This window comes from Balearica regulorum, chromosome 13 (genome assembly GCF_011004875.1).
Source record: "Balearica regulorum gibbericeps isolate bBalReg1 chromosome 13, bBalReg1.pri, whole genome shotgun sequence".
NCBI lineage: Eukaryota > Metazoa > Chordata > Aves > Gruiformes > Gruidae > Balearica > Balearica regulorum.
Window position 1 is genome coordinate 20,662,142 of NC_046196.1, and position 25,667 is coordinate 20,687,808.

General features: G+C 49.0%; 1 protein-coding gene across 2 annotated transcripts in view; it reads left to right on the plus strand.

Annotated features, from left to right (window-relative positions):
- GNAO1 (G protein subunit alpha o1) overlaps window positions 1-25,667 on the plus strand; it is a 137,365-nt gene that overhangs the window by 25,675 nt on the left and 86,023 nt on the right. For both annotated transcript variants that reach the window (XM_075765361.1, XM_075765362.1), the window contains exon 3: window positions 23,131-23,272. In XM_075765361.1, the coding sequence (XP_075621476.1) occupies window positions 23,131-23,272 (142 nt within the window). The remainder of the gene's footprint in view (window positions 1-23,130; window positions 23,273-25,667) is intronic.

A 25,667-nucleotide genomic window follows, 5' to 3' on the forward strand; every position in this document is an offset into this window, starting at 1 on the left:
GTAAATAATTGTGTATATTAATCAATTTGAGCTTGTTGATTTGTTTCTTTAAAAAAGTAAATTGTAATGTTAAGATTCTGTGGCTCTACTCTCATAATTTTGGTGCTTACTATGCTCAGAAGCCACTGCGAGGTTCCCACTCATACTCTTCTTGCAAGTCTCATGATACCCCCTGGGTTTTCCTTAAAAGCCCCTGAAGGCATGTGAATTTGAGAGACCTCAGTTCCAGGGCTTTTTTTGGGGAGGAAAAAAAAAGTCATCCTCTGTAGCAGCATAGAAGTTGAAGGTGGATCCATAAACCTTAAAAATCCAAATATGAATAGAAGGAAGTATGTGTGTGCGTTATACTTTAAAATAAGATATTTGAAAAATGCAATTCTTATATGCTTTGGAGCAGCAATTTCATATCTGTCATCTCTTTAAACACCTGAAAATCTGCAAAACATCTAATAATCACGATTTTTAATTTTTTTTCTATTTGTGTACGTACCCTTGCCAGTGTCCATGGCTGCAGCGTCGTTGTGTGCCTCATCCCTCCCTGAAAGTCTTTTACTTTGAACTGCCACATATCGGGGGGGAAAAGGGTTCTGGTAATCCTACTCAAGGCAAGAGATCCCTCTTTCTGGCTTTTTGCTCTCTTGGTCTGGAGATTGCAAAATTTAATTTTTGGCCCTAAAAATCAGCAGGCAAGAGCCTGCACACCCCCCAGGAACTGAGCCGTTGCTTAAACACGCACCATTTGCAGCCAGATGCTTTTTGGAATTGCTCTTTCAGAGTATCATTTCTTCCCTGTAGCCCTTAAATTGCTAAAGTGGGAGCGGTGCCTGCCAGAAAAAAAAAAAAAAAAAATTGTTTTAAAAAAGGACGGAGGGGAAGGGGAAGAAACATCATCCCCTTTGCTGGCATTTCAGAGAGGGCATGCCCTCGGAGAGGCAGAGCCAAGGCCGGGATACTTACACTAACAGAATGGGGCCAGCTGCCCCCCCACGTTCTTTGCAACAACACAGTATTTTCCTTATAAAATTGCAGAATCGTTAATTATCCAGATTCAGTAATAGCAATAGTTATTTATTGAGCCTTGCTGCTTTCCCGCATGAGCAGGGTCTGGATCCCCAGTGGAACCATTCATCAGCGGGTTTGACAATGACAGTCCGCTGCGGGGCTTTCAGAGCACAACAAAGATTTCTTCACAGCTCCGAGCGACCGGAGCTGGCTCCTGCTATAGTACAGATTTGACAAAGGCAAAAAGGAAACAGTCACGCGCTAACGCACATTTCTCTTTCTGCAGTGTATTTCTTTCTCTGTACTTCTCGTAGCGCTTCATACAAGATTTTACAGAGGGGAAACCGAGGCCCCAGAAGGGGAAAGCGACTTGTACAAACTTTTCCGGCTGATGACTGTCAGGACAAGGAGCAGGAGAGCTGGCCAAGTCCTAATTCCCTGGCAAACCCACGTGTACATCCAACTGTAGTGAAAGCCACTCTTATTTCCATGCACTTGAACTGTGAGTTATAGGCAGAAGGGGAGATGCAGAGGGTAATGCAAAATTTTATACCCCTGTTTCAGTCACTACTTTCCTCCTCCTTCGCTGTATCATTTACTTTGGGGACAGGCTGGGGACACGCCAATACAGTGTACTTGGGGCACCATGCATACTCATACCAACCAGGCTCCAGTTTGGCTTCGCGCAGGCTTTTCTCCAAGCAATTTTTGCTGCTGTTGTTGTTGTTGCAAAACATTTTAATTCATTGGGAATTTTAATTAATTGTAACCCTGGTGAAAATGCCAAGACAAAAGCACAAATATAAGGAGACAGTTGCTCAGGTCAGAGCAGCCCATCCTCAGTTAGCTGTGCTCGCTCTGAGATCATACCGTGTAATTACAGACATGGGCAGAGGGAAAACACTGAATTCTGAATGGCATTTTAATATCGTAGAGAAATGTGGTGGCTTTCTCAAGTCAGGAAGGCTGTTTTGAAGCTCTGATGGTGACGCTGGGTTGGCATACTGTTAACGGAAAAGCCACATCCCAAAAGGATTACAATGACCTTTTTTTCTAGTTCTTCAACTGCTTCAAACAATCAGTTTCAGCAAAGCACTTAAAATGTTCTGTGTTTTTATGAAGCAGAAAATCAGGTCATTTCTAGACTGATTTCACTTGCGATGAATGAATTAGCATGGCTGCATATATCCACCTTTGGCTGAGCCTCTTCCCAGGGACACATTGTACACCTTGGGATGTTAATGGCTGACTGAGATCCCCTTCTTGTTCAACATGTCTGGAAAAGGAAAAAAAAAAAAATCTCACTCCAGCCTTGTTACTTGTCATCTGGCCACAATGGCCAGCAAATTGTGGCTCCTTTGGCAGTGAAGTCATTGAGGTTCCTCTGTCCAGTGATACGATGATACGAAGGCCTGGGCCAGCTCTCAGCACACAAACTGATTCAACTTTCTGACTAGAAAGGAATTTTCTACTCTCTTAAAATGGTTATATGCCTTGGTGCACAGTCTGGACAACCCCCAGCACGCCAAGAATAATAGATTCCAAAAATCTGTAAAAGCTTTATTTATTTAAACACCTAAATATTTAGAATTAGTTTGTATCATTGGCATATTTACCCCACTTTCCCTGCAGTAAAAGGTCTCAAAAGGGTTTCCACCTTGTAAACCTGCTGCGAGCAGTATTTACAGTCCGTTGGCTGGTGTGCGTTTAAGGTCCACGAGCGAAGCAAACAGGGTTTCACCCGCAGTGAGTTTGCAGCCCTGCCCCTTCTCTTTCTGGAGGGCTGGTTGGATGGGTGGCATTTGTCAGACGTGATGCTCCGGGTTGGGCTCAGACCTTTTCCACTAACACTCCTGCTTCTCCCCGGCTGCATCTGAGAGCTTGGAGATGAACTTCAACAGGAGCAGGACCAGAACTGGCTTTGTGCACAGAGACTATTTCTTCTCTATTCTTTGCTATTACTAATGGAAATCCAGAGCTCCACTGACCTCAACCGTGCTGCTTTGGAGGGTGAAACCGAGGACAGCTACGCGTTATAGCCTGGGGCTGACGGTTTACTCAAACTGATGAGCTCCTTGTGAAGATAACTGACTCAGCTCTCAATCTGTTTAGACCAACTTCGTGGACTGAGGTGGAAATGGAGCCTAAGTCAAGTTACTCTTCATCCCCACACTTTGCCTGTGCATGTTTCTTTGTCACAAGTGGTACCTTAATGGCAAAACCCCCTTGCTCAAAACCGCTCAGTGAATTGTTTCCATCATCTGGAGGAAAGGCTGTGCACTTCGGGGTTTTCCTCTACTTACCAGGTTATCCTGCAGATCACAGTTACTGCCTGGCATCCTTAGCTGAGCCGATTCCTCCCAACGCAGCCCGTGGGAGAGGATCTACACGACCGGGGCTGTCCGTGCCCCCAGCCGCGGGACAGGCAGCTCGTTGGTCTGGCTGCACGTTACAGGAGCGCAGGCAGCAGCTGAAGGTGAGCTCACTTCACCTTCTCCTCCGCCGTGTGCCATGGATTCAGGCAGAGAGGGAGCTGAGTACATGTCAGCAATGGGATCCCTGGGAAAAGGTGTCTAACTGCAGGACTAGTCACAACAGAAATTGCTGTGCTAGGCACTGAAGATCACTTGGCCTCTGCAGATCATTAACTTGATGGAGATGTAGGGAGAGGCTGGAGCAAGCCAGCAGGCGATTTTCCCCGGACAATGGGTGCAGGGAACAACTCCTACAGGGTTCCTGCTCCCCTTTCCAAGCAGGTACAATAAAATACAGTCACGGTTAACATGCTGGTAGACAGCAGAACACTTCCCATGTATAGGGGGCACCAAGGGGAATATAAAGGGTGTCTGGAAAAGGGACGGCGACACTCTAAGCTTAGTCCTGAAGAGCTGAGGGGGAGGAGAGGAGATGGTTTTTGCTACAGGATCCATTAGAGGTGCAGAGCAGGGACACAAAGGGTTTAGGTAGTGCAACCTGCAGAGGTTCCTGTGCTGGCAGGGGAGATAAGGAGAAGCATAAGCAGGAAACCAATTTCCTTGTGACCACCCCTTCTCTCTGGCAGAGGAGCAAGCCGGGTTAGAGAGCAGAGCGGTACCCACCAGCCCTGTATTCCTAAGGGTGCCTAAGGCACAGAGCTCTTTACCTGCAGAGCCACTCCTGGCTCTAAGGGGAGTCCCCCGTGCAGCACAGCTTCCACAGCTGGGGGCCTTTGCGTTTTTGGGTATGACAGATACGAGCTAATCCCTGGAAGCCCCCAGCCACAAAGGCGATTGTGGTTTCTGACTCTTAGCTGCCAGGCTCACCTTGTGCCAGGTGTGACTCACTGTGCAGGGCCAGCCCATGTCCTGCGAATTCACGCTGTGCAAATGCAGCTCTTGCCTTGTATTTTCCTACGGTCACTTCTCCTCTTCCTCTTCCCCCATGTAATCTCCACTCATTGTCTCTTTTTGTATCACTTTCTCAATTTTTTTGTTTTCTGTAAACATTTTCCCCCCCTATACTTGACTGTTTTCTTCCTCTAAAACCTACCTTTTGTTTTTCTAGACATTTAGGAGTTTCTAATATTTTTCTTCTTTAACAGATTTTTTTCCCCCTTTTTTCCTCCTTCCCAGTTTCTTTAGCCACAGGTTCTTGTAGCTCTTACAGCTCCGTTATCCTCTCCCAGCCCTCCCGGGAAGGGGCTGGAACATATATCCCACTTGCCTTCCAAATGTTGACAAGACTGTTTTGGAGAGATGAGTGACTGACAGACAAACACCAGCCTCAGATACTCTGAATGCTCTGTTACTAATAGCTTTATTCTTGTCAACGCAGTAGGCAAAATAACCCTTGAAAAGGATAGGCCATATTTTTAGCCAACCTTAAACTCTGCTTCTAAAAACCAGCTTTGTGCTCAGCTGTCTGTCTCACTCTCTGCATTCATGTTCCCCAAGCAGATATTTAGAGGACTGCTTCATTTTGACCTGGTAGGGATGCGAAATTAGACTCTTGGAAACGTGTGTTTTCTTCAGACACCTTGCAACGTTGCATAGGTGGGGCTCGGAAGCCAACCCGCAGCTTGTAGCTGAGCAGGAAGGAGGCGGCAGGAGATGGTCATCTGGGGCTTTGCTCCATGTTTGGTCCCATGTCTTGGACCTGCCCCAAGGAACCAAGCCGGGTGAAATTTGAACCCCACCATAAATAATGAATCGGTAACAGAGTGCCGGGGTTTCCCCACTGGTCGCAGTCAGCACCAAATTCAAGTCTTGATTATTTCAATATATCTTGAAGGAGTTAAAATTTAGAACAGCTTAGGGAAGACAGATAAGGATGTTTCTGTGCTGGCCTCCCATGTGCATGATCTTGCCTTCCTCCTCTCCTGTTGGCCTTAGGACAAGCCAGATTAAGGAGTCTTCCAAACAGTCTTCGGTTTGTTAAGCTTGTAAGCAACAGCAAGGGTGGAAACCATTGCAAGGTGGATAAAGCTTAGAAATGCGGGCCGGGATTTCCCTGTGAGGTGCCTGTAAGGAACGTGTGCTGGTTAACAAGGCTAACTGTTGCGCAGTGGGTTCTCCATGCAGTTCCTCCTCCAGCCTGGTCGCTCAGGTCCCCGCTTGCTCACCAAGGCCACCACAGCCTTCAAAAAGCAGGTTCCCCGTGGGACATCAGTGGGGACAAGGAGGAGGACCTTCTGTAGAGCCAGCCCTGCTGAGAAGGCTGAGCAGCGTCCCTTCGGCCAGGCACCCCACACCACCTCCCCTTGCAGCAACCGAGCTCCGAGCGGCACTTTGACACCCGGCCAAAACGATAGCATTTCAGCTTTGCTGTAGTCTGTCTTCTTACGGCACTTCATGTCAACACATCCTTCGCTCGAGCGGTGCAGGATCGGAGGCGGCATGCTCGGCAAGGGTTTTGTGCTCGCTGCTCTTTTAGGCTGGAAAGCAGCCAGGGATCATCAGGGTTGGGGGGGCTGGTTCATTGCTGGTCTCTTTGGGCTGTTTTTCCACGGCTCCCTCACTAGGGACACAAACGGAAAAGACTTTTGTGGTGGCGGCGTGAGAAGCTGCTGTGTCTGAAGTGCTCTCCTTCATTTGTAAGGGATGACTTGTTTATGGCAAAACAGCTCTGAAGCAATTATTACCATGCAAATGGAGAGGTACACCTTTTTATTTTATGGATTACCCCCAAAGCTCTCAGTGCAGGGAGGAAAAAGCAAGACCCCTAGTTTAGGAAAACAGAGAGGGATTGCAGAAGTGAATGTTGCTGTACCTGAGCTTAGTAACGAGGGATGCCATCAAAAATTAACAGGCAGCTGTATAAACAGCACCGTGTCAGATGTGGTGCTGAGCTTAGAGTGAGCGTGCAGTGGGCTGCCGAGTGCCCATGTTGTTTTTACTGGCTTTCAAACCGAGAGGATGTTTTTCCTGACATGATCTGGTCCTGCTCCCGGTGCTCTTCACTATTGCCATTCATGTTTGGGGTACTAGTATTAGAAGAGTACAACTCAGAAGAAGAGACGGCTCAGAAATACTGGTGAGGAGCTGCAAGGGCTGAGGAAGATAACATCAGAAACAGTGCTGCTGAAACGGCGCGGAAAGAAACAATGAAGGAAAACTCAGCAACAAATATAGAGGTGCTGCATTTAAGAGGGAGAAACTAGATTGTCCCAGAGCTGCAACTGTCCTGTATGTGCTTCACCCAAGTTAAGCCAAGTTCTTCTGTAGGTACACTGTCCCAGGGTGAGTCGGCGCTTTGGAGCCATGAGCCCAGGTCTAAGTGCAGCAGAGGCACCCTGCCCCAGCTGGCTGCAGGAGCTGTAGCGTTCCCTTTCTGTGAAATACGCTTTATCCACGGCTCTGCAGAGCACACATCCTTCCCCAAGCATACTCTGCTTTAGGATGCCGCAGCTTCGCCTCGATGCGGGAGGAGGATGGCAAACGGTGCCTGCTGGTTATAGACAGACGGCTGGGAAGGGCTCTTCTCTCCAAACTAAGAGGCATCTTTTCTGCTAGCAGGGCTTTTTCTGCTCCTTTGGCAGTTCCAGCTGGAGATGGAAAATCCAGCCCAGCTGCAGGCTTTAAGACATTGTTTTAGGACAAGACCTGTCAGGAGGAATGAGGCATTCTGACGGCGAGTCGCTATGCTGTGACTGTCACGTGTGCACAGGAGAGGCTATGTTTGCCTTTGCGCCTGCTGTCCTTTCTGTAGCTGGAAAAAGCGAGAGCCCGTGTGGTGTTTTCCTTTGGCCATTCAGCATCGAATGTACCAATAATAGCACAGTCACGTAGTCAGAGTTTAGGGGAAGGGACTGTGTCTCCTTCTCAAGGGACGAGGTCCGAGCACTCTGGGGACAATGCTGCTACTCGCATAATGAATGGAAAGTGATGGTCCTCAGCAAGTTTCTCCAGTTGCCTTTGGCATAAAGCTTTGGTACTTGTGATAGGGGAAGGTAACGGTGAAAGGCAGGTCAGAATTCATATGCAAAAGTTTAAGAGGAAAGGTCAGAAGAAGGAGTTTCTTCAACCTTCAAGAGAACGGTGAGGTGAGGGACATCATCAAGAGCCCTATTGCTCTTGAATCTTGCAAAGAACAATCCCCAAACCCCACAGCTGGCCGCAAGAACCCACGTTGTCCTGTCTCAGAGGACACCCGTCCTGTTTGCAGCACTTGCGTGAGGACAGGACACGCTGCCCAGACCGTTAAAGAAAAGGAAGTGATACAGGAGGATGTCGGATAGGAGGCCAAGTTCTCTGCTAAAACTTGACCGACACCCGTGCTGCAGACCTGCAGCCAGGTTCTCTGCTGAAGGACTGCCAGGTTCCGCAAATACATGGAACCAGGTCTGTGTGCAGGTGTGAGCGAGCGTGAGTCCTCTCAAGCCAAGTGATGGAAGTTCACCCAGCCAGAGACTTTTGCCACCATGCTTCTGCAGTGGGTTTCCACTCACCACAGGGTTGGGGTTTTTTTAATTTCTCTGGCCACTGTCTGGTTTTCATGGTCATTTTCTATATATTCCCCATCTGTTCCCTCCCCTTGTTGTTTTCCTGAGCATTTTCTGAGCCTGCCGCAAATCCAGCAGCCCTCAAGTTCTTGTTGAACTTCTGAACCCACCCTGTTCAAGCGGGTGCTAAATCAGGCAGGACAAGTCAAGCCAGCTCTAATTCTGATGATAGCAATTGTGCTTTTGGAAAATAATTGACAAACATTCTGCATTTAGACAAAGCTTGTCTAAGGGAGAGAGAATGCTTATATTCTCCAACTCTGGTCTGCAGAACGCCAGTGTTCAAGTAGGACATTTTAATAACATCCTTCACGGACAAGTGTTTTGCTTGGAACCCTTTTTTCCTCCCTCTGCTCAGACAATTGTCAGCGAAGGGACTCACAGGGAACAAAATGGAATTAAATCTATTCAGAAAATTAGAACAATCTGCATTTCTTTCTTTCTGCGCTGGATTCATTACTAGCGGGGCTATAATCTGCATTTTTTTGCCTGAAGCACACTCCCACTCTTACCTCTTCACAGCGATGCTGCTGTTCTTGCAGATAAACAGGTCCTCCCTGAATGGATTATAGCTGTCAGCCAAAGGCAGGCTGACGACAAGGGAAAAACAAACAAATGCGTTCCCGGGGCCCGATGCAACTCCTCGGGAAGAAAATAGAAACCCTCACGGATTTCAGTAGAGTTTCTATCCAGCCCTTAACAGTCCCTTTGCTGACGGCTAATTGTGCGGGGCCCGGGAAATTTGAGTTGTAAGGACATCGTGTCTTTCCACCACCCAGTTCAGGGGGCTGGAGCCCATGGTTCCCCCCACAGCCGCTCTACCAACCCGCCTCAGTTGGACTTGGATGCTTTTGCTTTCCACGCGATGTGATTCCTTCTGCTGCCGCAGGTTCGCGAGGTTTTGTGAAACCCTGAGTTCCTGGTTGGACAAAGTGACGGAAGGAAGGACCCAAACTGCCAAAGGCAGGGGCCGAAGGGAACAGGTTAGTGAGGGGTGATGCTGAGCCAAGGCTGGCGTTAATATTCACGCTCCAAGGAAAGGAGAGTGAGCGAAATAATGAAATGAGGGGCAATTGAAAGAAAAACAAGCCAGAAATATGTATGTTGAGACAGGAAGCTACTGGTGAGGGGAGAAGGGAGATGTGAACTGAATGGTCAGGGCATCGGGTTGGGTTTGAGGTGGAACAGTCCTTTGGGAGGAGGTTGCTCCCCCGGAGCCCCGGCCGGAGGGTCTGCCTGCCTCTATCTGTGCCACTTCTGCTACCCCTGGTACATCTTCCCATCCCAGCTATTTAAACAGCTGCTTTTCATTTCTCCCACTCCGTTCTTGCATGCTTCTACAGCTGAGGACCAGTGCTTTCAGGGGTAATAGGCTCACTATTGCTTTGAATCAGGAGGACTTTTATCAGCCCACTGTTCTGTAATTTACCGTGGTTTAGAGTGATAATGAGGATTTGGCTATGTAAAGAAACCCTAAAGTACACATGGAAATCAGCACAAGGGAGCGCAGCTCTGAGCCCTGGGCATTAGTGACTATGAATGGGTGAGTGAGTGCTTAGCACAGGAAACCAAAACAGGGGAGACAAAAGCCACACGTAATCTTCCTGGGCTGGCAAATGCTGTTTATCTTATTTGTTTAAATGACTGGAGAACAGAAAGCTTTTCTTTCTTTTGTTGCTCTGTAGCTGTGTTACGGTTTAGCCTTAGCTGTGCACAGTTGCTTGCGTGACTTTGGCAAGGAAACTATCCTGGGCTGGCCCGGCATGGGACTGGGAGGTGGTCTGGAGACTCCAGGAACCATGGGCAAGAGTCCATCGCCCCACCACAGAAACCAAAAGAATCGAAGCACTTCTTTTGGTCTTGCTACATCTGAAAATCCACAAACAAAAACCAAGGGGAGGGGAAGTTATTTAAGATTAATGTTCTTTTTGGGTAAAAAATGCGAAATGTTTCCTTGCCAGGGACAGTTTCTAGCAACAAACATCAACTGTGGTCACAAATAATCCTGCCGGTGGATACGCGCCTGCTTTGAGTGGACAGCAGCATAACTGCACGTGTGAGTGGGGTGGAAGCACGTTGGTTTGCTACCAGATTCCACAGCGGTGCAAATCCTTTGTAGCATTCCTGGCGCTCAATTAGTGCTCCCATCTATAATTTCAGAAGCCTCATTCTAAGGCGGCGGGGGGAGAAATACATCAGGCCTGTTATTTCTGCTGGCAACGCTGGTACTAAAAATAACTACGTGAATGACATTATGGAAGCTGTATTTGAGTTCGTCAATAGATAAATTTTGACTGGACAGCAGGAAATATTTCTAATGATGAAATGTGTCACGCTGTGGATTTTTATTCCTGGAGAAGAGGCGAAAGCCTCATTGCCCCAGAGCTTTTAAAGGGAGGATTTAGGAATGAAGAGGAGGGAACAATCTTCCATCACACCATGGTATTCTGAGTGTCTGGGGTCCCCGAGAAGAGGTGCCAGTGAAGAGACTTCCCTCACGCCGTGGTTTGGTCCCTGGAGGGCACGTTGGAGCGGTTTCAGCGTGTGCCACCTTGTAGAAGTCCCCAGGAGGCCAGGACACCGAGGGAGGAGAGCAGCTGTGCCCCAGCCTGGTCCTTGGAGATGCTCGTGGAGCGTTTCTCCCAGGGGACCCCTGCTCGGTTCATCAGTCTCCTTCCCATCTTCCCCCTGCCCTTGCCCTGTCGCAGGCTCTTGGTTTGGCATTAGTTGGGATAAATATGAGTTCCGGCCCTCCATGCCGATTCCCAGGCGGAGGAGGTCCTGCCCGAGCGGGGACGGACTCGTCCGCCCAGCCTGCCTTCCCCAGCCCTGCCTGCACCCTGCCAGGGCAGCCGAGCACCATTTAGCGTGAGTTATTCCGTTTAACTTTAGCAATTGATTGGTTAATGAGCCACTTGTTTGCCTTAGGTTACTCGGCACTATTGCCTCTGCGTATAGATTAGGTGCTGCTTTTTATCACACATTTCCCCATATCCCGTAGGCTGTAAATCTATTATACGGATATTAGCAATGTCCGTATAACAGTGACGACTGTTTAGAGGGGACATTGGCAGCGCAATTCAATGCTCAATCAGCACTCCCTTACCTGTGCTTCCCAAGTCCAGATAATCTTTGTATTTGCTTGCTTTTCTTGCCCCCAACCTCCCCCAAAGGGCAGAGGTGCTCCCAGCAGCTCGCCTCCCCGGACCTCAGGGTAGCAAAGCTGGGGGATGCTCATGTTCATGGGACTGCAGGGGAAAGCAGGGGAAGCCCGGCCAGAGGGGAAAGGAAGGTCTGTGCTGTTTGGAAAACCCAAAAGCTTTGAGAAACTAATGAGATGTCCAAACTTGCCTAGATACTTTCTGGAAAAACAGAAGCCTTCCCCATCAAAATGGTGCATCATCCATCCAAATGCCAACAGTGCACCCGCTACGTGGGTGGGAAGAGAGTCAAAGTGGTCCACGCTAGTTAAACCTCAGCCTCTCTGAATCCAATCAAACCTCTCCAGAAGGCAGGAATGTTTTACAGCAGGGACAGTTAAATAATACTAGAGATGATAGGCTTAAACTCTGACAATCAGATGTGGCGTAAATTCATTACGAGGCAGATTTACCAAAGCTGGCTGGATGCTTTATAACGCGGTTCAGGCAGTCACTTTGAACTGCGATGCGTCTTCTTCTTGGATACTCTTGGGAAAGACTTATAGGCATTTGCAAATTAAATCAATAAGGAATTTCTCAATTGAAGATGAGGACATGGGGGGATGACAAAGACTGATGAAAGTAGGAGGAGGAACATACTCATTTTCTGAGATGTTTGTCACCGCGGTCGCTTCCCGGCATAATGGGCAGATAAATTTCCACGTCCATTTAAATGCAGTTCTGCTCTCGCGAATTGTGCCTGCCTAGAAAGGCGGTGGTGCCTTGCTGAACCAGAACCCGTCCACGCACCACTGAGGGCTGCTTGCACCGCGGTACCTGCTGCTTCCGCCGGTGTCTGGCGACCACCACCCAGAGCAATAGCCAAAGGGAACGGGGAAGAGGTCCCGGCGTGCCCTCTGACGGCTGTCCCCAGAGGCTTGCTTCCCAGCAGTCTCCGCATCGTTTCTTGGTAGCGCAGCGCTCCTGGGGCTCCCATTATCAGAATATGGGCCTGGCAAGGAGAACTTAAGTGCCAGCCTGGCTCTAAGCCAGGCTTTCAGATGCGAGAGAGCGTCTGGCCAGGGTACCCCAGACGCTTGATTCTTGATCACTCCCTTCTCCTCCCTGCCAAAAGCCGACATGAAGCTCTAGGAAAGTGCGAGGGCCCGTCCCTCGCCCAGCGAGTGTGGGAGATGCTGCCCCCAGCCCTCAGTGTGCCGGGGGGACAAGGGCACCCTATGGACCACGTCAGGCTGGCTCGGTCACCCAGGGACGCAGGGGAGCTCCTCTGCTTTCTGCCGGTGGCCAGTCCTTGGTCCACTGGTTATATGGGAACTCTCCCAGTTAGAGCCACCTCCTTCTCTCCTGCTGCCACCGAGAGCTCACGGGACAGTTCCTGGGTCTGGTTACAAAGCCCCAGCTCACTCCTGCAGAGCAAGGACAGATAATTATTCGTGGTCTTTCGGCAGTGGTGCATGTTTATATTCTTCCATTACTCAGCAGAGGCATGGGAGTATGCGGGAGCGCACTGCCTCCCAGTTCCTCCCAGTGCCCCAGCGGAGGCACTGACCGGCTCTCCTGGCTCAGAGGAACACAAACGGGACCCCAGAGCTGAGCCCTTGGTGTCCTCCTGCCAGGAAATGCCGCTGAGGATGCCCTCAGTCCTTTTTCAAACGGTGTTGGAATAGCTTGGCTGAAAAGCATGGGGGAAGACTGGGCACAAATTGTTCCTTTTTCCTTCTCAGGGCAGATGTAGGTGGAGACGTGGAGCTGAGGCAGGGCTTTCCCCATCGCACGGGTAACGTACCTCTCTGGATCCAGCCAAGGACTTGTCCCCCACTGCTATTTTCTAAACATCAGCTGCATTTCAGGATCCCCGAAGGGTTAATGTTATTTGACTGAATCCTTGTGGCAGGTGCCAGGGAAAAGCTGTGCATTTGTCTTCCCTTCGGATAACCTGTTCTCTGAGTACAAGCGTACAAGTTATGATTTAAATATATCCAAATGCATGTAATTAATCACAAGTGCAACATACCTCCTTCCTGCTGCGAAACCTTATTAGCAGTGTGGGCGGAATCCTAAAATACTGTTTCTGCCACGTTTCAGCTCAAACTCTTCAGTTCGGAAAACCTCAGCACAGCCGGCAGACCCGAGCAGCCAGGCTGCCAGAGCTCAGAGCCGTGCCTCGGCGTTACAGAGCACAAGCTTTCCCCACCTCCCGTTCGGAGAGGTGTCTACCTCTGCCCCATCCGAGCCCTGTTTCGGCTGTAGGCAGAGATTTCCATCCAGAAATCTGCTCCATCCAGACAGCAGAAACTTTTGCAGCCCCCGCCGCAAGAAATACTGCAATTCGGAAGGCGAAGTTTGGTTTTATGCTGCCTGCAGCAGCAGGAGTGACAGAGGCCAAACTGCCCGGGTCTTTTATCACATCTACACCATTTTGATTGCAAAAATTCTCCCATCGCAGAAGCTGGAACGCCAGAACTCAAAGATCTCAGAGGTGAGATTAGGGGGGGCTCGTGTCAGCTTGGCAGCCCACCCAGAGACTTGTGGCAAGCACACGGCTCGGAGCTGGAGCCCCTGAGCTGTAATCATGCCAGGGAAGATGGACAGCGTACGAGGAATGGCATAACCGCTCTTTCCAGAATTGATTCCTTCTCAGCTTAACACGTTAAAGCATCAAAAGTACTTGGGAAAAAAAAAAAAAAAACCAACCCCAAAACATCTGCTACCAGAGCTAATCAAACACATCAATTATTGCTTCAGAAAGACAGTTGCTGCTAGATTTGATATCCCCCCAAAAAAGCAAAGCTGCTTTAAAGCATCTCTTTATTTTTGCTGAGTGGTTTCATGACAGCACACGGTTCCTAACGAGCGATAGTACAGCTAGGACACACAGAAAAATATGTCAGCTGGGCAAAAATCAGCTCTAGACACAGGAGAAGTAACTCTGAATCCCAATGGATTTCAGTGGAATCGGGGGGGGGGGCTTTGGAAGCCGGGTTTCCTCTATTGTCCACAGAATATTTGGTGGCGGAGAGCAACATCTGAAAAGGGTTTGAAAGGCAAAGTCACCTTCCAGCTATCAAAACACTTCAGATGAGGCAGATGGGAAACCAAAAATATTATTTAGGTTTGGGCAGTAAAACTGACATTGAACCCATTTGCCTCGTTTTTCAGGCTTTGATGATAGTTAATGACAGCTTACAGAAGTTGTAAGTGATCTAAAAAAGCCATAAAAAGCTGCTTTGTGTCCTTGTTCAGGGGATGAATTTAACAAAACCATTACGGGGCTTTAAAACACTGTTTTGACTTTCTGGAACCAGCTGTGGGATGATCCAGCTGCAGTTGGATCCCCCTTGCATCTAAGAGAACATTTAAGAGGATTAATCCCAATAATTTTAATTCAACAAAATGACCTTATGTAACATTACCGAGGAATTAATGAGAATTCTCTCATGTGGGTCATCACCGGCCCGGTGGATTTTTATTTTTTCTTTCCCCGGGGGATCTCATTGGTCTCGGGCAGAGCGTGGACAAAGTAGATTGACTATGTAGCACATTGCGTGGGATCAGAAGAGAAGCCGCTCGGAGCAGGAGCCCTTTTTCCTTCACCGAATTATCATTATTGTTATTATTATTCGGGAACGCACAAAGAAGAACGCAGCTGTCAGCCTCCACTGGTGCTATTTGAAACCCTTTTGGCTCCGAGGCTTTTTCCACAGAAAAATGCAATCTCATCTAATGCAAATGCTGCTGCAGGAATCTGTGTAGTCCAGCTGTCTTTTTTTTTTTAATCGAAAAAATATTCCTGATCTCATTGGTTTTGACTGTGTTTCTTTGCAGTTCTTACTGAGCCGAGCAGGATGCATATTAAAGCTAATTAGGTGCATGTAGGGTATTCAATATTTGATCTTAATATTAAAGGCCCCAGGAGAGGGCACATTATCAAAGTTACACAACTGCAAATTTTAGTAAAACCGAACTGTGCCGGTGGCCTGACATTGCGTAAAACCCGAGTCTGCGCCCTCCCTTGCTCGATGCGGGACGTGGGGGGTCTGGGGCAGCCTCCGCCTGCGGCCCCGCTGCGCCGTTTGCTTCCCAGCTGGGCAGGCCGGGCTGCTGGGAGCATGAGCAGCTGAGTTGGGGCAGCAGGAAAGAGCCTCTATGGTAGGGCGTCTGTGTCAGCAAGGGTGGTGGGGTGTCCCCCCCCCCAGCCCCGACTGCAGCCCTGTACCACCCTCCCCGCTCTCCCTGCCTGTGGGGAAGGGTCTGAGGTTTGGGTTTGGTACCGAGCCACCACTGGGGAGGGGGGGGCTGCTCCTCGGCGTGTGTGCATCGTCGCACGAGGAGCTCGTTTACACCATCGTTAGCGCCGGGGAGCAGCGCAGAGTGGCTGGGTACTGTGACTCCGCCGGGGACCTGTGGCTGGGGGTCTCTGCCCGAACAAAGCTGGCTGTAGGGTGATGCGGGGAGGGGGGGGTAAAACCACGGGTATGGCTGGCTCTGAGCAGTTAGGCTTGGCGTGGCTAATACCTGTTCTCCTGGGTAAGCCTCGGGACGCGTCGTCTTCCTGACTTTGTGTCCCTGTTTCAAAGGGCGAGTGTTTCTTTCTACTGATTTCTGCAGTAAACTGTTTACGCTCTTCAACTGGCTTTATACGCACAATTAAAAAACAGAGTTTTGCGCTCCACTTCTTAGAAAACATAAATACCGAAACAGGGCTCACAAAGCAAGCATTGGTGCACCCCAAAACACCAACCCGACCCAGCTCCCCCCAGTCTGATGAAGACCACGTGGCAGGGAACCGAGTCTCCAGCCTGGGAAATCATCTCTCCTCCACCCACAGTGTGCAACCAAAGTGGGGATCACCCCTCAAGGCAGCCCAAAGCCCAAAGTAAGCACTGATGTAGAACTCAACGGAAAAATAATAATAATAATTAAGGAAAGACTAAGACCTGCTTCCAAAAAGCCACAGGGCTGCAGGGACACGGCACCGCGTTGGGCGTTAGTGCGCTTCTTTCTGGTTTTGGTCTCTATTAAACTGGAAATGAAAAGTCTTCTGCGTATAGTTTATACACCTGAAAACGAGTGGGAATCGAAGGTTTTCAGGAAGATTTAGCGCCTTAGAAGAGCAAAAATGCTTCTGCCCTGTACAGGTCCATGAAACTTTTGCAATCGATTTGAATAAGCTCAACCATTTCCAGGGCCGTAGATTTTGGCAGCGTTTCAGTCGCCTGATGGATTTGCTTATTTTTTTAACACAAACCAGCTGGTTAGTTAGAATAACGTCTTTGCATGCAAGAAATACTTTGGTGGTAACAATTCAGTGTTGAGTGACCCAAAGGTATTTCCTCCAGAAAGGAGATTTCCCCCAGCTGGGAGTCTATCACAGAGCTCCATCAGTATTTCTTGGACCGGTGTTAAAAATCCAGGTTGAAAAAAATGGTGCTTTTTAAAATGAGCTCTCTTTGCAGTTCTTAGATGGCCCTAAGGAAACCGGGTTTTTTTTGTTTGGTTTTTTTTTTTTTTTTCTTTTCAAAAAAGCAGGCATGTAGGCAAACAGTCATCTTAGTCTCCATCTCGGAGCATTTGCTTGTGGGAATAGGATGTACAACGTGTCATTCAAGCACAGCCAGAGCGGAAGAAGAATGGGAGTTTTGAGAGATTTTCAGCCGGTCGCGGAGGTCTGAACTGTGCCTTTGCAGTCTTTGAAACACAAGGTCATGGGCATCTGTGTTGATTTAGTTTAACATAATCCAGGAGTTTTTAATCGCATTTCAGGCTATTAAATGAGTGAGAAGAAAATCACTGGAATTTAGCTTCATAACTCCCCTGTAAACAAAGTTTTTAACCTCATATCAAGATTAAAATGAATGTAAAAGTAGCTGATTACCTCTAGCGGAGGATTTTCCGTCAAAATTTGATCAACCCTTTCCCTTCCCTACATATTGAAGTCAGATTTTTGCATTATTATTTTTCCCTAATGGCAAACAGAGCTTGCAGAGCTTTCTTCAAAATTAGGTTTGTTTTTTTTTTTCTTTTGACTCAAGTTCTGCCCAGTCTTGCCAGAATAATTAGCTTGATTCTGCTATGAAACATAAAAGATTATTTTTGAAAGAAAAAGAGGGGAAAAAGGGAAGGGAAAAAAAAAATAAATCCAAAAAGTTTCCCGAGCAAAAATAGATTTGTATGTGTGTTCGTTCCAAAATCCTTCACGCAAAATCCACCTTGGATCGGTCTATAGGTAAACGTATAGGTGTGAATGGGAGCACAAATGCATCGGTGTACAAGTGCCCGGCTGTCCCTCGCACACCCCCTCCCTTCTGCCGTGGCCCAAGCGATCTCCTGTGGTTGCAAGCGGCACTTTACACCCTGTAGCATCCCACGCTCTTTGCACCAGCTGGGACGTTGGACTCCGGGAGCTCCCCGTACGGAGCGCTCGGGGGGACCCGAGCTTTCCTGCGGCGGGTGGACGTGCTGCGGAGGAGCACGCAACCGTCCCAGCCGCTGCAGCGGGTGCGACGCAGGGTACCGCTGCCGGCTGGAAGCAGGTCGGCTTCCCGGAGCCCCCCGAGGTGAAACTCATCCCTGTGGCACAAGGCTCTGTATGAAAGCCGTGCGATGACCTTTAAGTACCTTAATTTGTCCAGGTGAAGGTGAGGAGCGAGGACCGGACCGTTCATTTGCAACCTATTTGCTTGCCATACACTTCCAAGTGTAATAATCTCCCGGTGATTTCTTGCCTGGTTTTGTGCAAGCAGATCGCTGTAATTTTAGGGATGTGCGTTGATATGGGATTCATTCAGCTGGAAACACCTGGCTGATTGAAAGCAAAGCACCTTAGGTAAAACAGAAACAGGATGGGATTTATTTTCTCCGGTAGGCAATTGGAAGTCTCCGCGTATGGCTTTTGCAGTGATGCAGACAGTTTGAAGCTGCACAAATTTTCCCGAATTTAGCAGGAAGGAAACATTTCAGAGGCATTAGCTGGGGGTTTCGGAGGGATGATGAAGTGCAGGGGGTGAGGAACTTGGTGCTACGTACTTACAGGCTGTGCTGGCGCCAGTGCAGAAATGCAAACACTTCTCCTCGAGAGCTCTTGGAGGGCAGGTGAGGTACCAGAAGACAGGAAAAAAATGTAAACATGGTGTCTATCTCTAAATATAGAGGGAGAAAAGAGGAGTAGGAATTATAGGCCAGTCAGCTTCTAGAAGCTTGCAAGAGAATTGAACTATCAATCAAACAATTTGCAAGCACCTAGGAGATAAAAAGGGGGATGAGTGACATCCAGCACAGATTATACAAAAACGAGGCATGTTAAACTAATCTCATTTGATTTCTCGGCAGAAGTAGGAGAGGAATAGTTGGTGCCATATCTAGATTTTGGGAAGGGTTTGACACGGTCCCACTTGACTTTCATAAAGTGCCCTGGAAAAACAGTCTAGATAAAACTACTTCAGATCTTACCCAAAAAATGGATGAGGAGCACAACTCACCCCCAAAGAATACAGTTACCGGTGGCTCGTGGTCAGAGCAGAGGACTCTCAACCAGGACTCTGCAGGGTCTGGCAGGGGTTGATTTTCTTCAAAATTGTCATCGATGACCTGGATGAAAATACATAATTACCGCTGGCAGTGACGGGGAGCTGGGAGAGGTACTTCAGCACATCGGAGGATAAGATTACAGCTTAATATCATCTTGGCAGGTCAGAGAGGTGAGGAGTGAGTCTAGTCTGGGGCACTGTGCCTCAAGAAGGAGGAGGACCCAGCTGGAGAAGCTGTAGAGTCGTTGCATCTACTAAACCTGGCTCAGGTTGGAAGGGCTGGAAGGAAGGCACCGGAATAGCTTGTCTGGGACTGGAGCAGGGAGAGGGGGAAACAGGAGTCTCTGCTCCAGGAGGTTTTCTGGGTGGATGGAGGACAAGTATTCCTCCCCTGGGGTGACCCAGGGGACCTGGCACCTTGCTCGGATCAGCCCAGGCTGAGGTCCAGCCCTGCCACGCTGGAGTCATCCTCTGCTTTGTTCAAAGCCGCTGTTTCACGACCGCCGGGGCAGCGCGTGTCAGCGGGGACGTACGGCAAAAATTGGCTTTGCCTTTTTAATACATTCGTTTCGTAGTGGAAGGCTGAAGGCATGTAAGTGCTTTGTTGAACGGAAGCCAAAGCGAGCTGCTACGCAGAATGCACCCCCTGTTTCCAAGTATTTCATTTATTTTGTAATTAGGGAATAATCGCTGAGGCATTGGGCACTTCTTCAGGATTAATGACTTGCTGGGGGATGGCAGAAGATCTGATCTGCAGTGGAACCATTTTCCCCAGCAAATACCTGTCTGTTAACGCCGCTCTAAAACAAGTATGCCAACGTAACGTGCAAACGTATGGGGTTTGCTGCTAGCAGGCACGGGGCCGGGAGCAGGCATTAACAGGTACATTAGACAACCAGGTTGCTTCAGTTGTCTCTCACCATTACATTCAGGGCACGGTGTTTCATTAGTCACTCGGTGAATGAAATGGCTTTTTAATTGCTCAGAATCGCTTTTAAAAATCACAGCATTGTCTCCCCCCTCCGCCGCCCCCGGGGATCCTCTTCAATCCCTTTTCTTCTTTTGCCCCGGAGAGAACCGGCTCCAGTGTGGCAGAGAGGAACCTGCCTGCAGCTGTTCCCTTCTTATTTCAGACACAGGAAAAATAAATAAATACGAGCCGTTTAGAAAACAGAGGATTCACATGTTTAGTGCTGAAAACCCTCTGTTCCCATTAATCCGCGGGTTGCTCAAGGACTAACCCACCCTGCCTGAACCTTTCGAGACTTTCGAGTCTTGACACGCTCCTCACTTCTATTAGTTCCTACACACTTTGCGTTTTTAACGGTGGCAGCTCAGCACGGTACCCAAACCCTTCTTGTGTCCTGGGGCACGCAAGTGAGCTCGAGCCATCTCCCGTAACAATATACCTCCCAAGAGCGGTGTCGAAGCGTTAGATGTTCTCCAGGCAGTAAAGCACAACAGCGGGCCAGAAGAAAGGTATATCCCTGAACATTTCCGAAGGACTCTGGAAAAAGCTGCCACAGGAGTTCAGCCATCAGATGGGCAAGGCAAGCAAGGGGAGAAACGTTTGCTAAGAGCATGTAGGACAATAAACCAGTTCACGGTGTCCTAGCAGGCTTTGGAACGGCACCAGTCAGCAGGGATTTGCTCGCTCGGATCTTAGGTAATGTGCTAACGGCGTGATTGATTAATCCGTAGGTACTTCCTACAGCAAAACTTCAACGCTGGCATCCGCAGCGCTGCTTTCAGTCACCGTGGCTGCCTTCCCGGAGGGATTTCACAGAACAACTGGGCTGTTTTTTTCTCCGTGCTCTTTTCTGCCCCCTTTAAAAGCAACGCTTCTATGTCTGTGCTTTGAACGATGTCAGTATGTTCACTGAGGGATACCAGAGCCACTCTCCATCACTTAATTCTGCCCCGACAACACAAGGAGCCCTGTTTCTTGATAGGGAGCTTACTGCCTTGGAGTATTTAGAAACACTGAGTACTTAGAAGTGAAAATGTCATGGTGTAAGGCCAGAGACGGTTTAAACTGTGAAGAAGACCGAAGCTCGGCTCTTTCCCTGTACGGCTGTTGAGCCCTCTTCTTGCCGTACCAAGTCCCCAGCTGATGGCTGTGGGTGAAAGGCAGAAACAACCCGCCCGAGGTGCGGACACCGCTCCCATCTCCACCAGCCTGCTCAATGGCGGGACCAAGCGAATCTCAGCTGCATCCTCCTGCGCCCCTTACGCTGTCCCTGTTCCTCTTCTCGCCCCTTTCAGCTCCCCCTCTTACCTTTCCTCCTCTTAGTTGCCCCAGAACCAACATTTAGCCCCCTCCGCCCCAAAATCCAACCCCGAGCCAACCAGCCAAAAAGGATGAATTATTTCTGGCGATGCTTTAGCTAACCGCCTGCCTGCCTCCCACGGGAGCCCTGCTCTGCTGAGCTTCTTGCTGTCGTGCTCGTAGCTGGGGGGAACCGGTGCTGTACGGTCTCTCCTGAATTCAGACAGGATTGATGCAGAACCTTGTGCTTTGTGCCGGCCGTAACTCTTCAGGTTTGACTGCAACTTTTGACAAAGAACACATTTCCCAGCAGTTCAGCAACTTCTCTGAGTAACGGTAAATGATCCATGAGATCCAGCGCTGACACACAGCTCTGCTGGCCCTCCTCCTTCCCCGTTACTCAAACGTTGCTCCTCCGAACCTTGCCGCAAGCACTGGAGCCGCTCAAAAGCTACAGAGTAGATCTGCTATTGCCCATAGCTCTTCATCAAAATCAAAACTAGCTATAGAAAAAAATCTGGCAAATTGGCGAGTCTGGGTTTACTAAGTCAGAAAAGCTTTCATCCTCCTCTGCTTTTCTCAGCCTAGGCGAGACAACGCGGCAGCCCCTCATGCTGTTTCCATTCCCCCTCCCCGGAGCTGGGCTACCCGAGCAGGGGGCTCTGCCCAGTTCCTCGGATCAGTAGCTTGAACATTTCCTGGACGGCAGGAATTAATTTGAAGTCCTGCCTGTCTCGGACTGCCTCTGCTCGTAATGATATTTTTCCAGGACTCAGGGTGCTGGTGCAGGTCCCCCAGGAGCTCAGCGTTCAGTGATGAGCGAGCGAAGGTTGTGGTGGTGGGCAGAGCAGGGAGTGGGTCACTCGTGTCAGAAAACCTTTCCCTGAGCTGCACATCATGGGAAGTAGATCCATGTCTTTGTCAGTGTGTTTCTATCAGCCTTGTTCTTCAGGTAGTCATCTGTGAATAACACGGGGCTGGCATCCAGCCCCGTTCTCCGCTGCCGTCCCAGCACTGTTATCTGTGGCACGCTCACGATGATCCCTGCTAGCGCTCCCTCTCCCCGGGGGGATGCCAGCGGTGGTCAGGACCTTGGTCTGTGTGTATCTGATTTAGGAAAAAAAGGAAACAAAAATCCTGTTACAGACGGGAAGCTAGGGTTTATCAGTGACCAGATCTGTTACTGAAGGACTCCCTGTTCTCCAGTGAGATCTGAGGATGAGCAAGTAAGGACTTCATTTCGGCTGAGCAGATCATCCTCTCTGCCAATATTTAAGAGACAGGATCATAACTTATGTCTTCACTGGGAAGAATTATTGTCAAACACAATTAGCTCTGCAAACCCTAGCTGGTTTCTGGACACACCCGGGCTTAGTTCTTGAGCTACTTAGAGATGAAGAAATTATAGGGGTCGGTCTTCTGACCTGAGCAAGGGACTGCAGGAACTCACTCCGTCAAATAGTTCCTTTTGCAGAGTTTAACAGAGACTAAAGCACAGAGCATCCAGCACGCAGAGCTCATAGGACTGTGGGTCTCATTCCCACCTTGATTCAGGAAGGGATAGCATAACATAACGTGCCTCTAGGCAGAAAAACTTCCAGCACTGGTTTTAAAGGGGGGGGGGGGAGGGAGGTGTGAAGGGTTGTAAATCCATCAGGTGCTACATGACTAAGTCATCCATGCCCGTGTCCCCACGCGTACAGGGGTATTTCGACTCTGGTTTCTTTTGTAAGGCACCCCGGGAGTTACTAGGGAAAGGACTGGAGAAGAACTGGGGAGTTTTACCACTGGTTAAGATCTGATGTGATGGTTGTTGGAAGCATTGAACATAATTCCATAGACCTTGACAGGAAAGATAACATAAGACCTGGAAACCTCCCCCCGTGACTGGTGAGCGTGCGAACGCGACGCTGCCCAGGCTCCGGCGTTCCCGGTTCGGGTGGGCGGGAGGTACCGTCTGCGCCAACCCTGCACAAAGCCCGCGTCAGCGACAGCAAAAGGGATGCTGATTCCAGGCACTGGGCTCAGGCACACTGCTGGTGAACAACCAGAGAGGTTGAAAAAGAAGTGCTGACTAAATTAAGTGAATTGAGCTAGCAGATGTGCTCTTCAAAAGAGCATGGCTCTCTTTTAAACGTCTCCCCCGTTGAAATGACATTCTCAAGAGGTTTTTGTCCTTTGCATTTTCTTCAGGATCATCCATGAGGATGGCTTCTCTGGAGAAGACGTGAAGCAGTACAAGCCAGTGGTCTACAGCAACACTATACAGTCCCTGGCAGCTATTGTACGTGCCATGGATACCTTGGGCATCGAATACGGTGACAAGGAACGACGGGTAAGTTAAAATCACCACTGCTTGGGTACAGAGAACGGAGCGCCCCGAGACTCCAGACCACAAACTGGAGGCATTTGCACAATCTGAATACCTTGGAGGGAAAAGGAGGGAGGAGGAGGAAGATTTACATCACCGTTGTACGCCTGTTGCACCTGCAGTTTGTGCAGCAAAGAGAGGCATGTGACGTACCATTTGTACACCTGCGCTGGGACCTGGGGGCCCGCGTGTCACCAGAGCCACAATTTCTCATGCCTGGCACTGGCCAGGCCGGGGCAAAGGAAAATCCTGTTATCTAGGGGCAACCTGGTGGGAGGTACCGACAGACCCGGGGAACCGGTGAGAACCTGTCCCCTGTCTGCTGTGCGTTGCTGGAGATGCGGGCTGCAAGGAGAAACGTCTCGGGGAGAAGTCTCGCTGCTGTTCAGATCCCTCCCACTAGCCCGCTAATACGGGAAAGCTTTTAGGATTAACTGGACTTCTGCGGGGCCTTGACTGGCTGTTCCTGGCACCCTGCCCTTTCAGGTGTACCCAAACAGCAATTTCACTTGCAAACGAGGGGACGCGTTACTTGGGGGAGGTTCCTGTGGACGGGGTCTTCGGCAGCAGCGTCAGCATGTGCCTTATTGGAATAACGATGTGATGCCTGGCAGCCTTCTCGTGCCACACACCTAAGCCAGCCTGTCCTTTTACAGTCACCACTCCGTCGTTACTTTAACCAGCTCCCTATTTTTAAACAGTGGCTCCTCTGTGAGGTGCCCCTGCCAGCCTCTGCCTTTCCTTTTTGCATTTCTGGCTCAGACCAAGCCCACACGGAGAAACTCAGAGCCCTAAAGTCAAGACCACCATTTTGGTTTGCACGCTCGCATCCTGGGGAAAGTAAAACTACTTGTTTTCACCGGAAATAAAATAATTTCAGATTAAAGACCTGGTAAAGGCAAAGTCCAATATGCCACTAAGTTTATCATGACTATTTTTAGGTAGCTATCAAGTGACAAATGTACGACATACCCCAAACTCCTTATCTGAGGGTTGATAATAAAAGCATTCGCTAGAAAGGATGCCAAAATCCTGCCGTGGCGTTACCGTGTGAAGAGGTACCTTTTTTTTTCCCAGTCGCAAAGGGGTATTTTGATTTCTTTGCACCTAGGAATTTTTCCCACAGGAACTCTAAATCCTGGAGATGTTTCCATCCCAAAGGTAGAGATGATACCATAATGGAGTTCTTGTGAGCTTGCCGAGAACTAATGCTGATGGCTTTCGAACTGAATACATTAATCTGTTGATTACTCGGTGACTCAGCTCTCAGCAAGGCAACGTATCTTGTCTCAGCTGAAAACCTATGCCCAGGAAAACAGAAACAAATCATTCTCCATGTCTGATAAATAGTCTGTGGCAGACAGCTTTAAAATGTAAAATATCTTTCTTTTCTTTTTTCTTTTTTTTTTTTTTTTTTGTAAATGCCTGAAGTCCTAATTCGAGGAGGGAAACTCAGCACTGCTTGAGTACGGGGTGTGGAGGGGGAGAGCTGTTATCAGGACTGCCAGGAATGAGAGATGGAGTACTGGGCTGCACAAAATGTCGTGTCCGTTCGTATTCCTATGGAAAAGATGCCAAATGTTCCTAGGATCGTACGATAACTCGGGCTGGAAAGGACCTCAGGAGGCTTCTAGCCCAACCTCCTGCTCAAGCAAGGTCAGCGCTGCGGTCAAACCAGGTTGCTCAGGGCTTTATCCAGTCGGAACCAAAATCCTCCAAGGATGGAGACTGCACAGCCTCTCTGGGCAGCCTTACTGACCTCATGGTGAGGCGGCTTCTCCTTACCTCCAGTGCGAACCACTCTTGTTTCAATTCATGCTTTATGGCAGCAGGGATCCTGAGTTACGCCTTGCAAAGTAAAAAGCAAGTTAGGTTAAATTCTCCCCAACCTAGTTTCCCCTAAGGTATTTAGTCGCGGAGGAATTACTCCTGACTTACAACGGTGTTGTACTGACTGTGTACAGACAAGCCTGCAACAATCCACTATAAACCAAAGAAGGGCTGATTCGGAGTATCTCCTCCCTTTGTGGATGGGAGGAACATCCCTTCATCCAGCAGTAGATGAAGGGGAAAGAACCCCCAAGTCTCTCCGGCCGTGGTCTTCCACCGGCTCCTTTCCCTTCGTCAACCTCCACGGAAAGTTGCTGTTATTAGTATGAAATAGTATTTACTTTAATCTTACAAAGAAGCGCGTGGCTTCTGCTACCCCGCTTTTGTTATTAATGCACAGCTGCTGTAAAGAGAAGCCATTAACCGGGCGATTTGTTGAGTATTATGCTACGGGGTTCATCCCTTTTCAAGCGAAGCTTTTCTATTTTAAAAGTCAGTCCTCAGCCAAGAGTTTCCAATGCAAATCTTT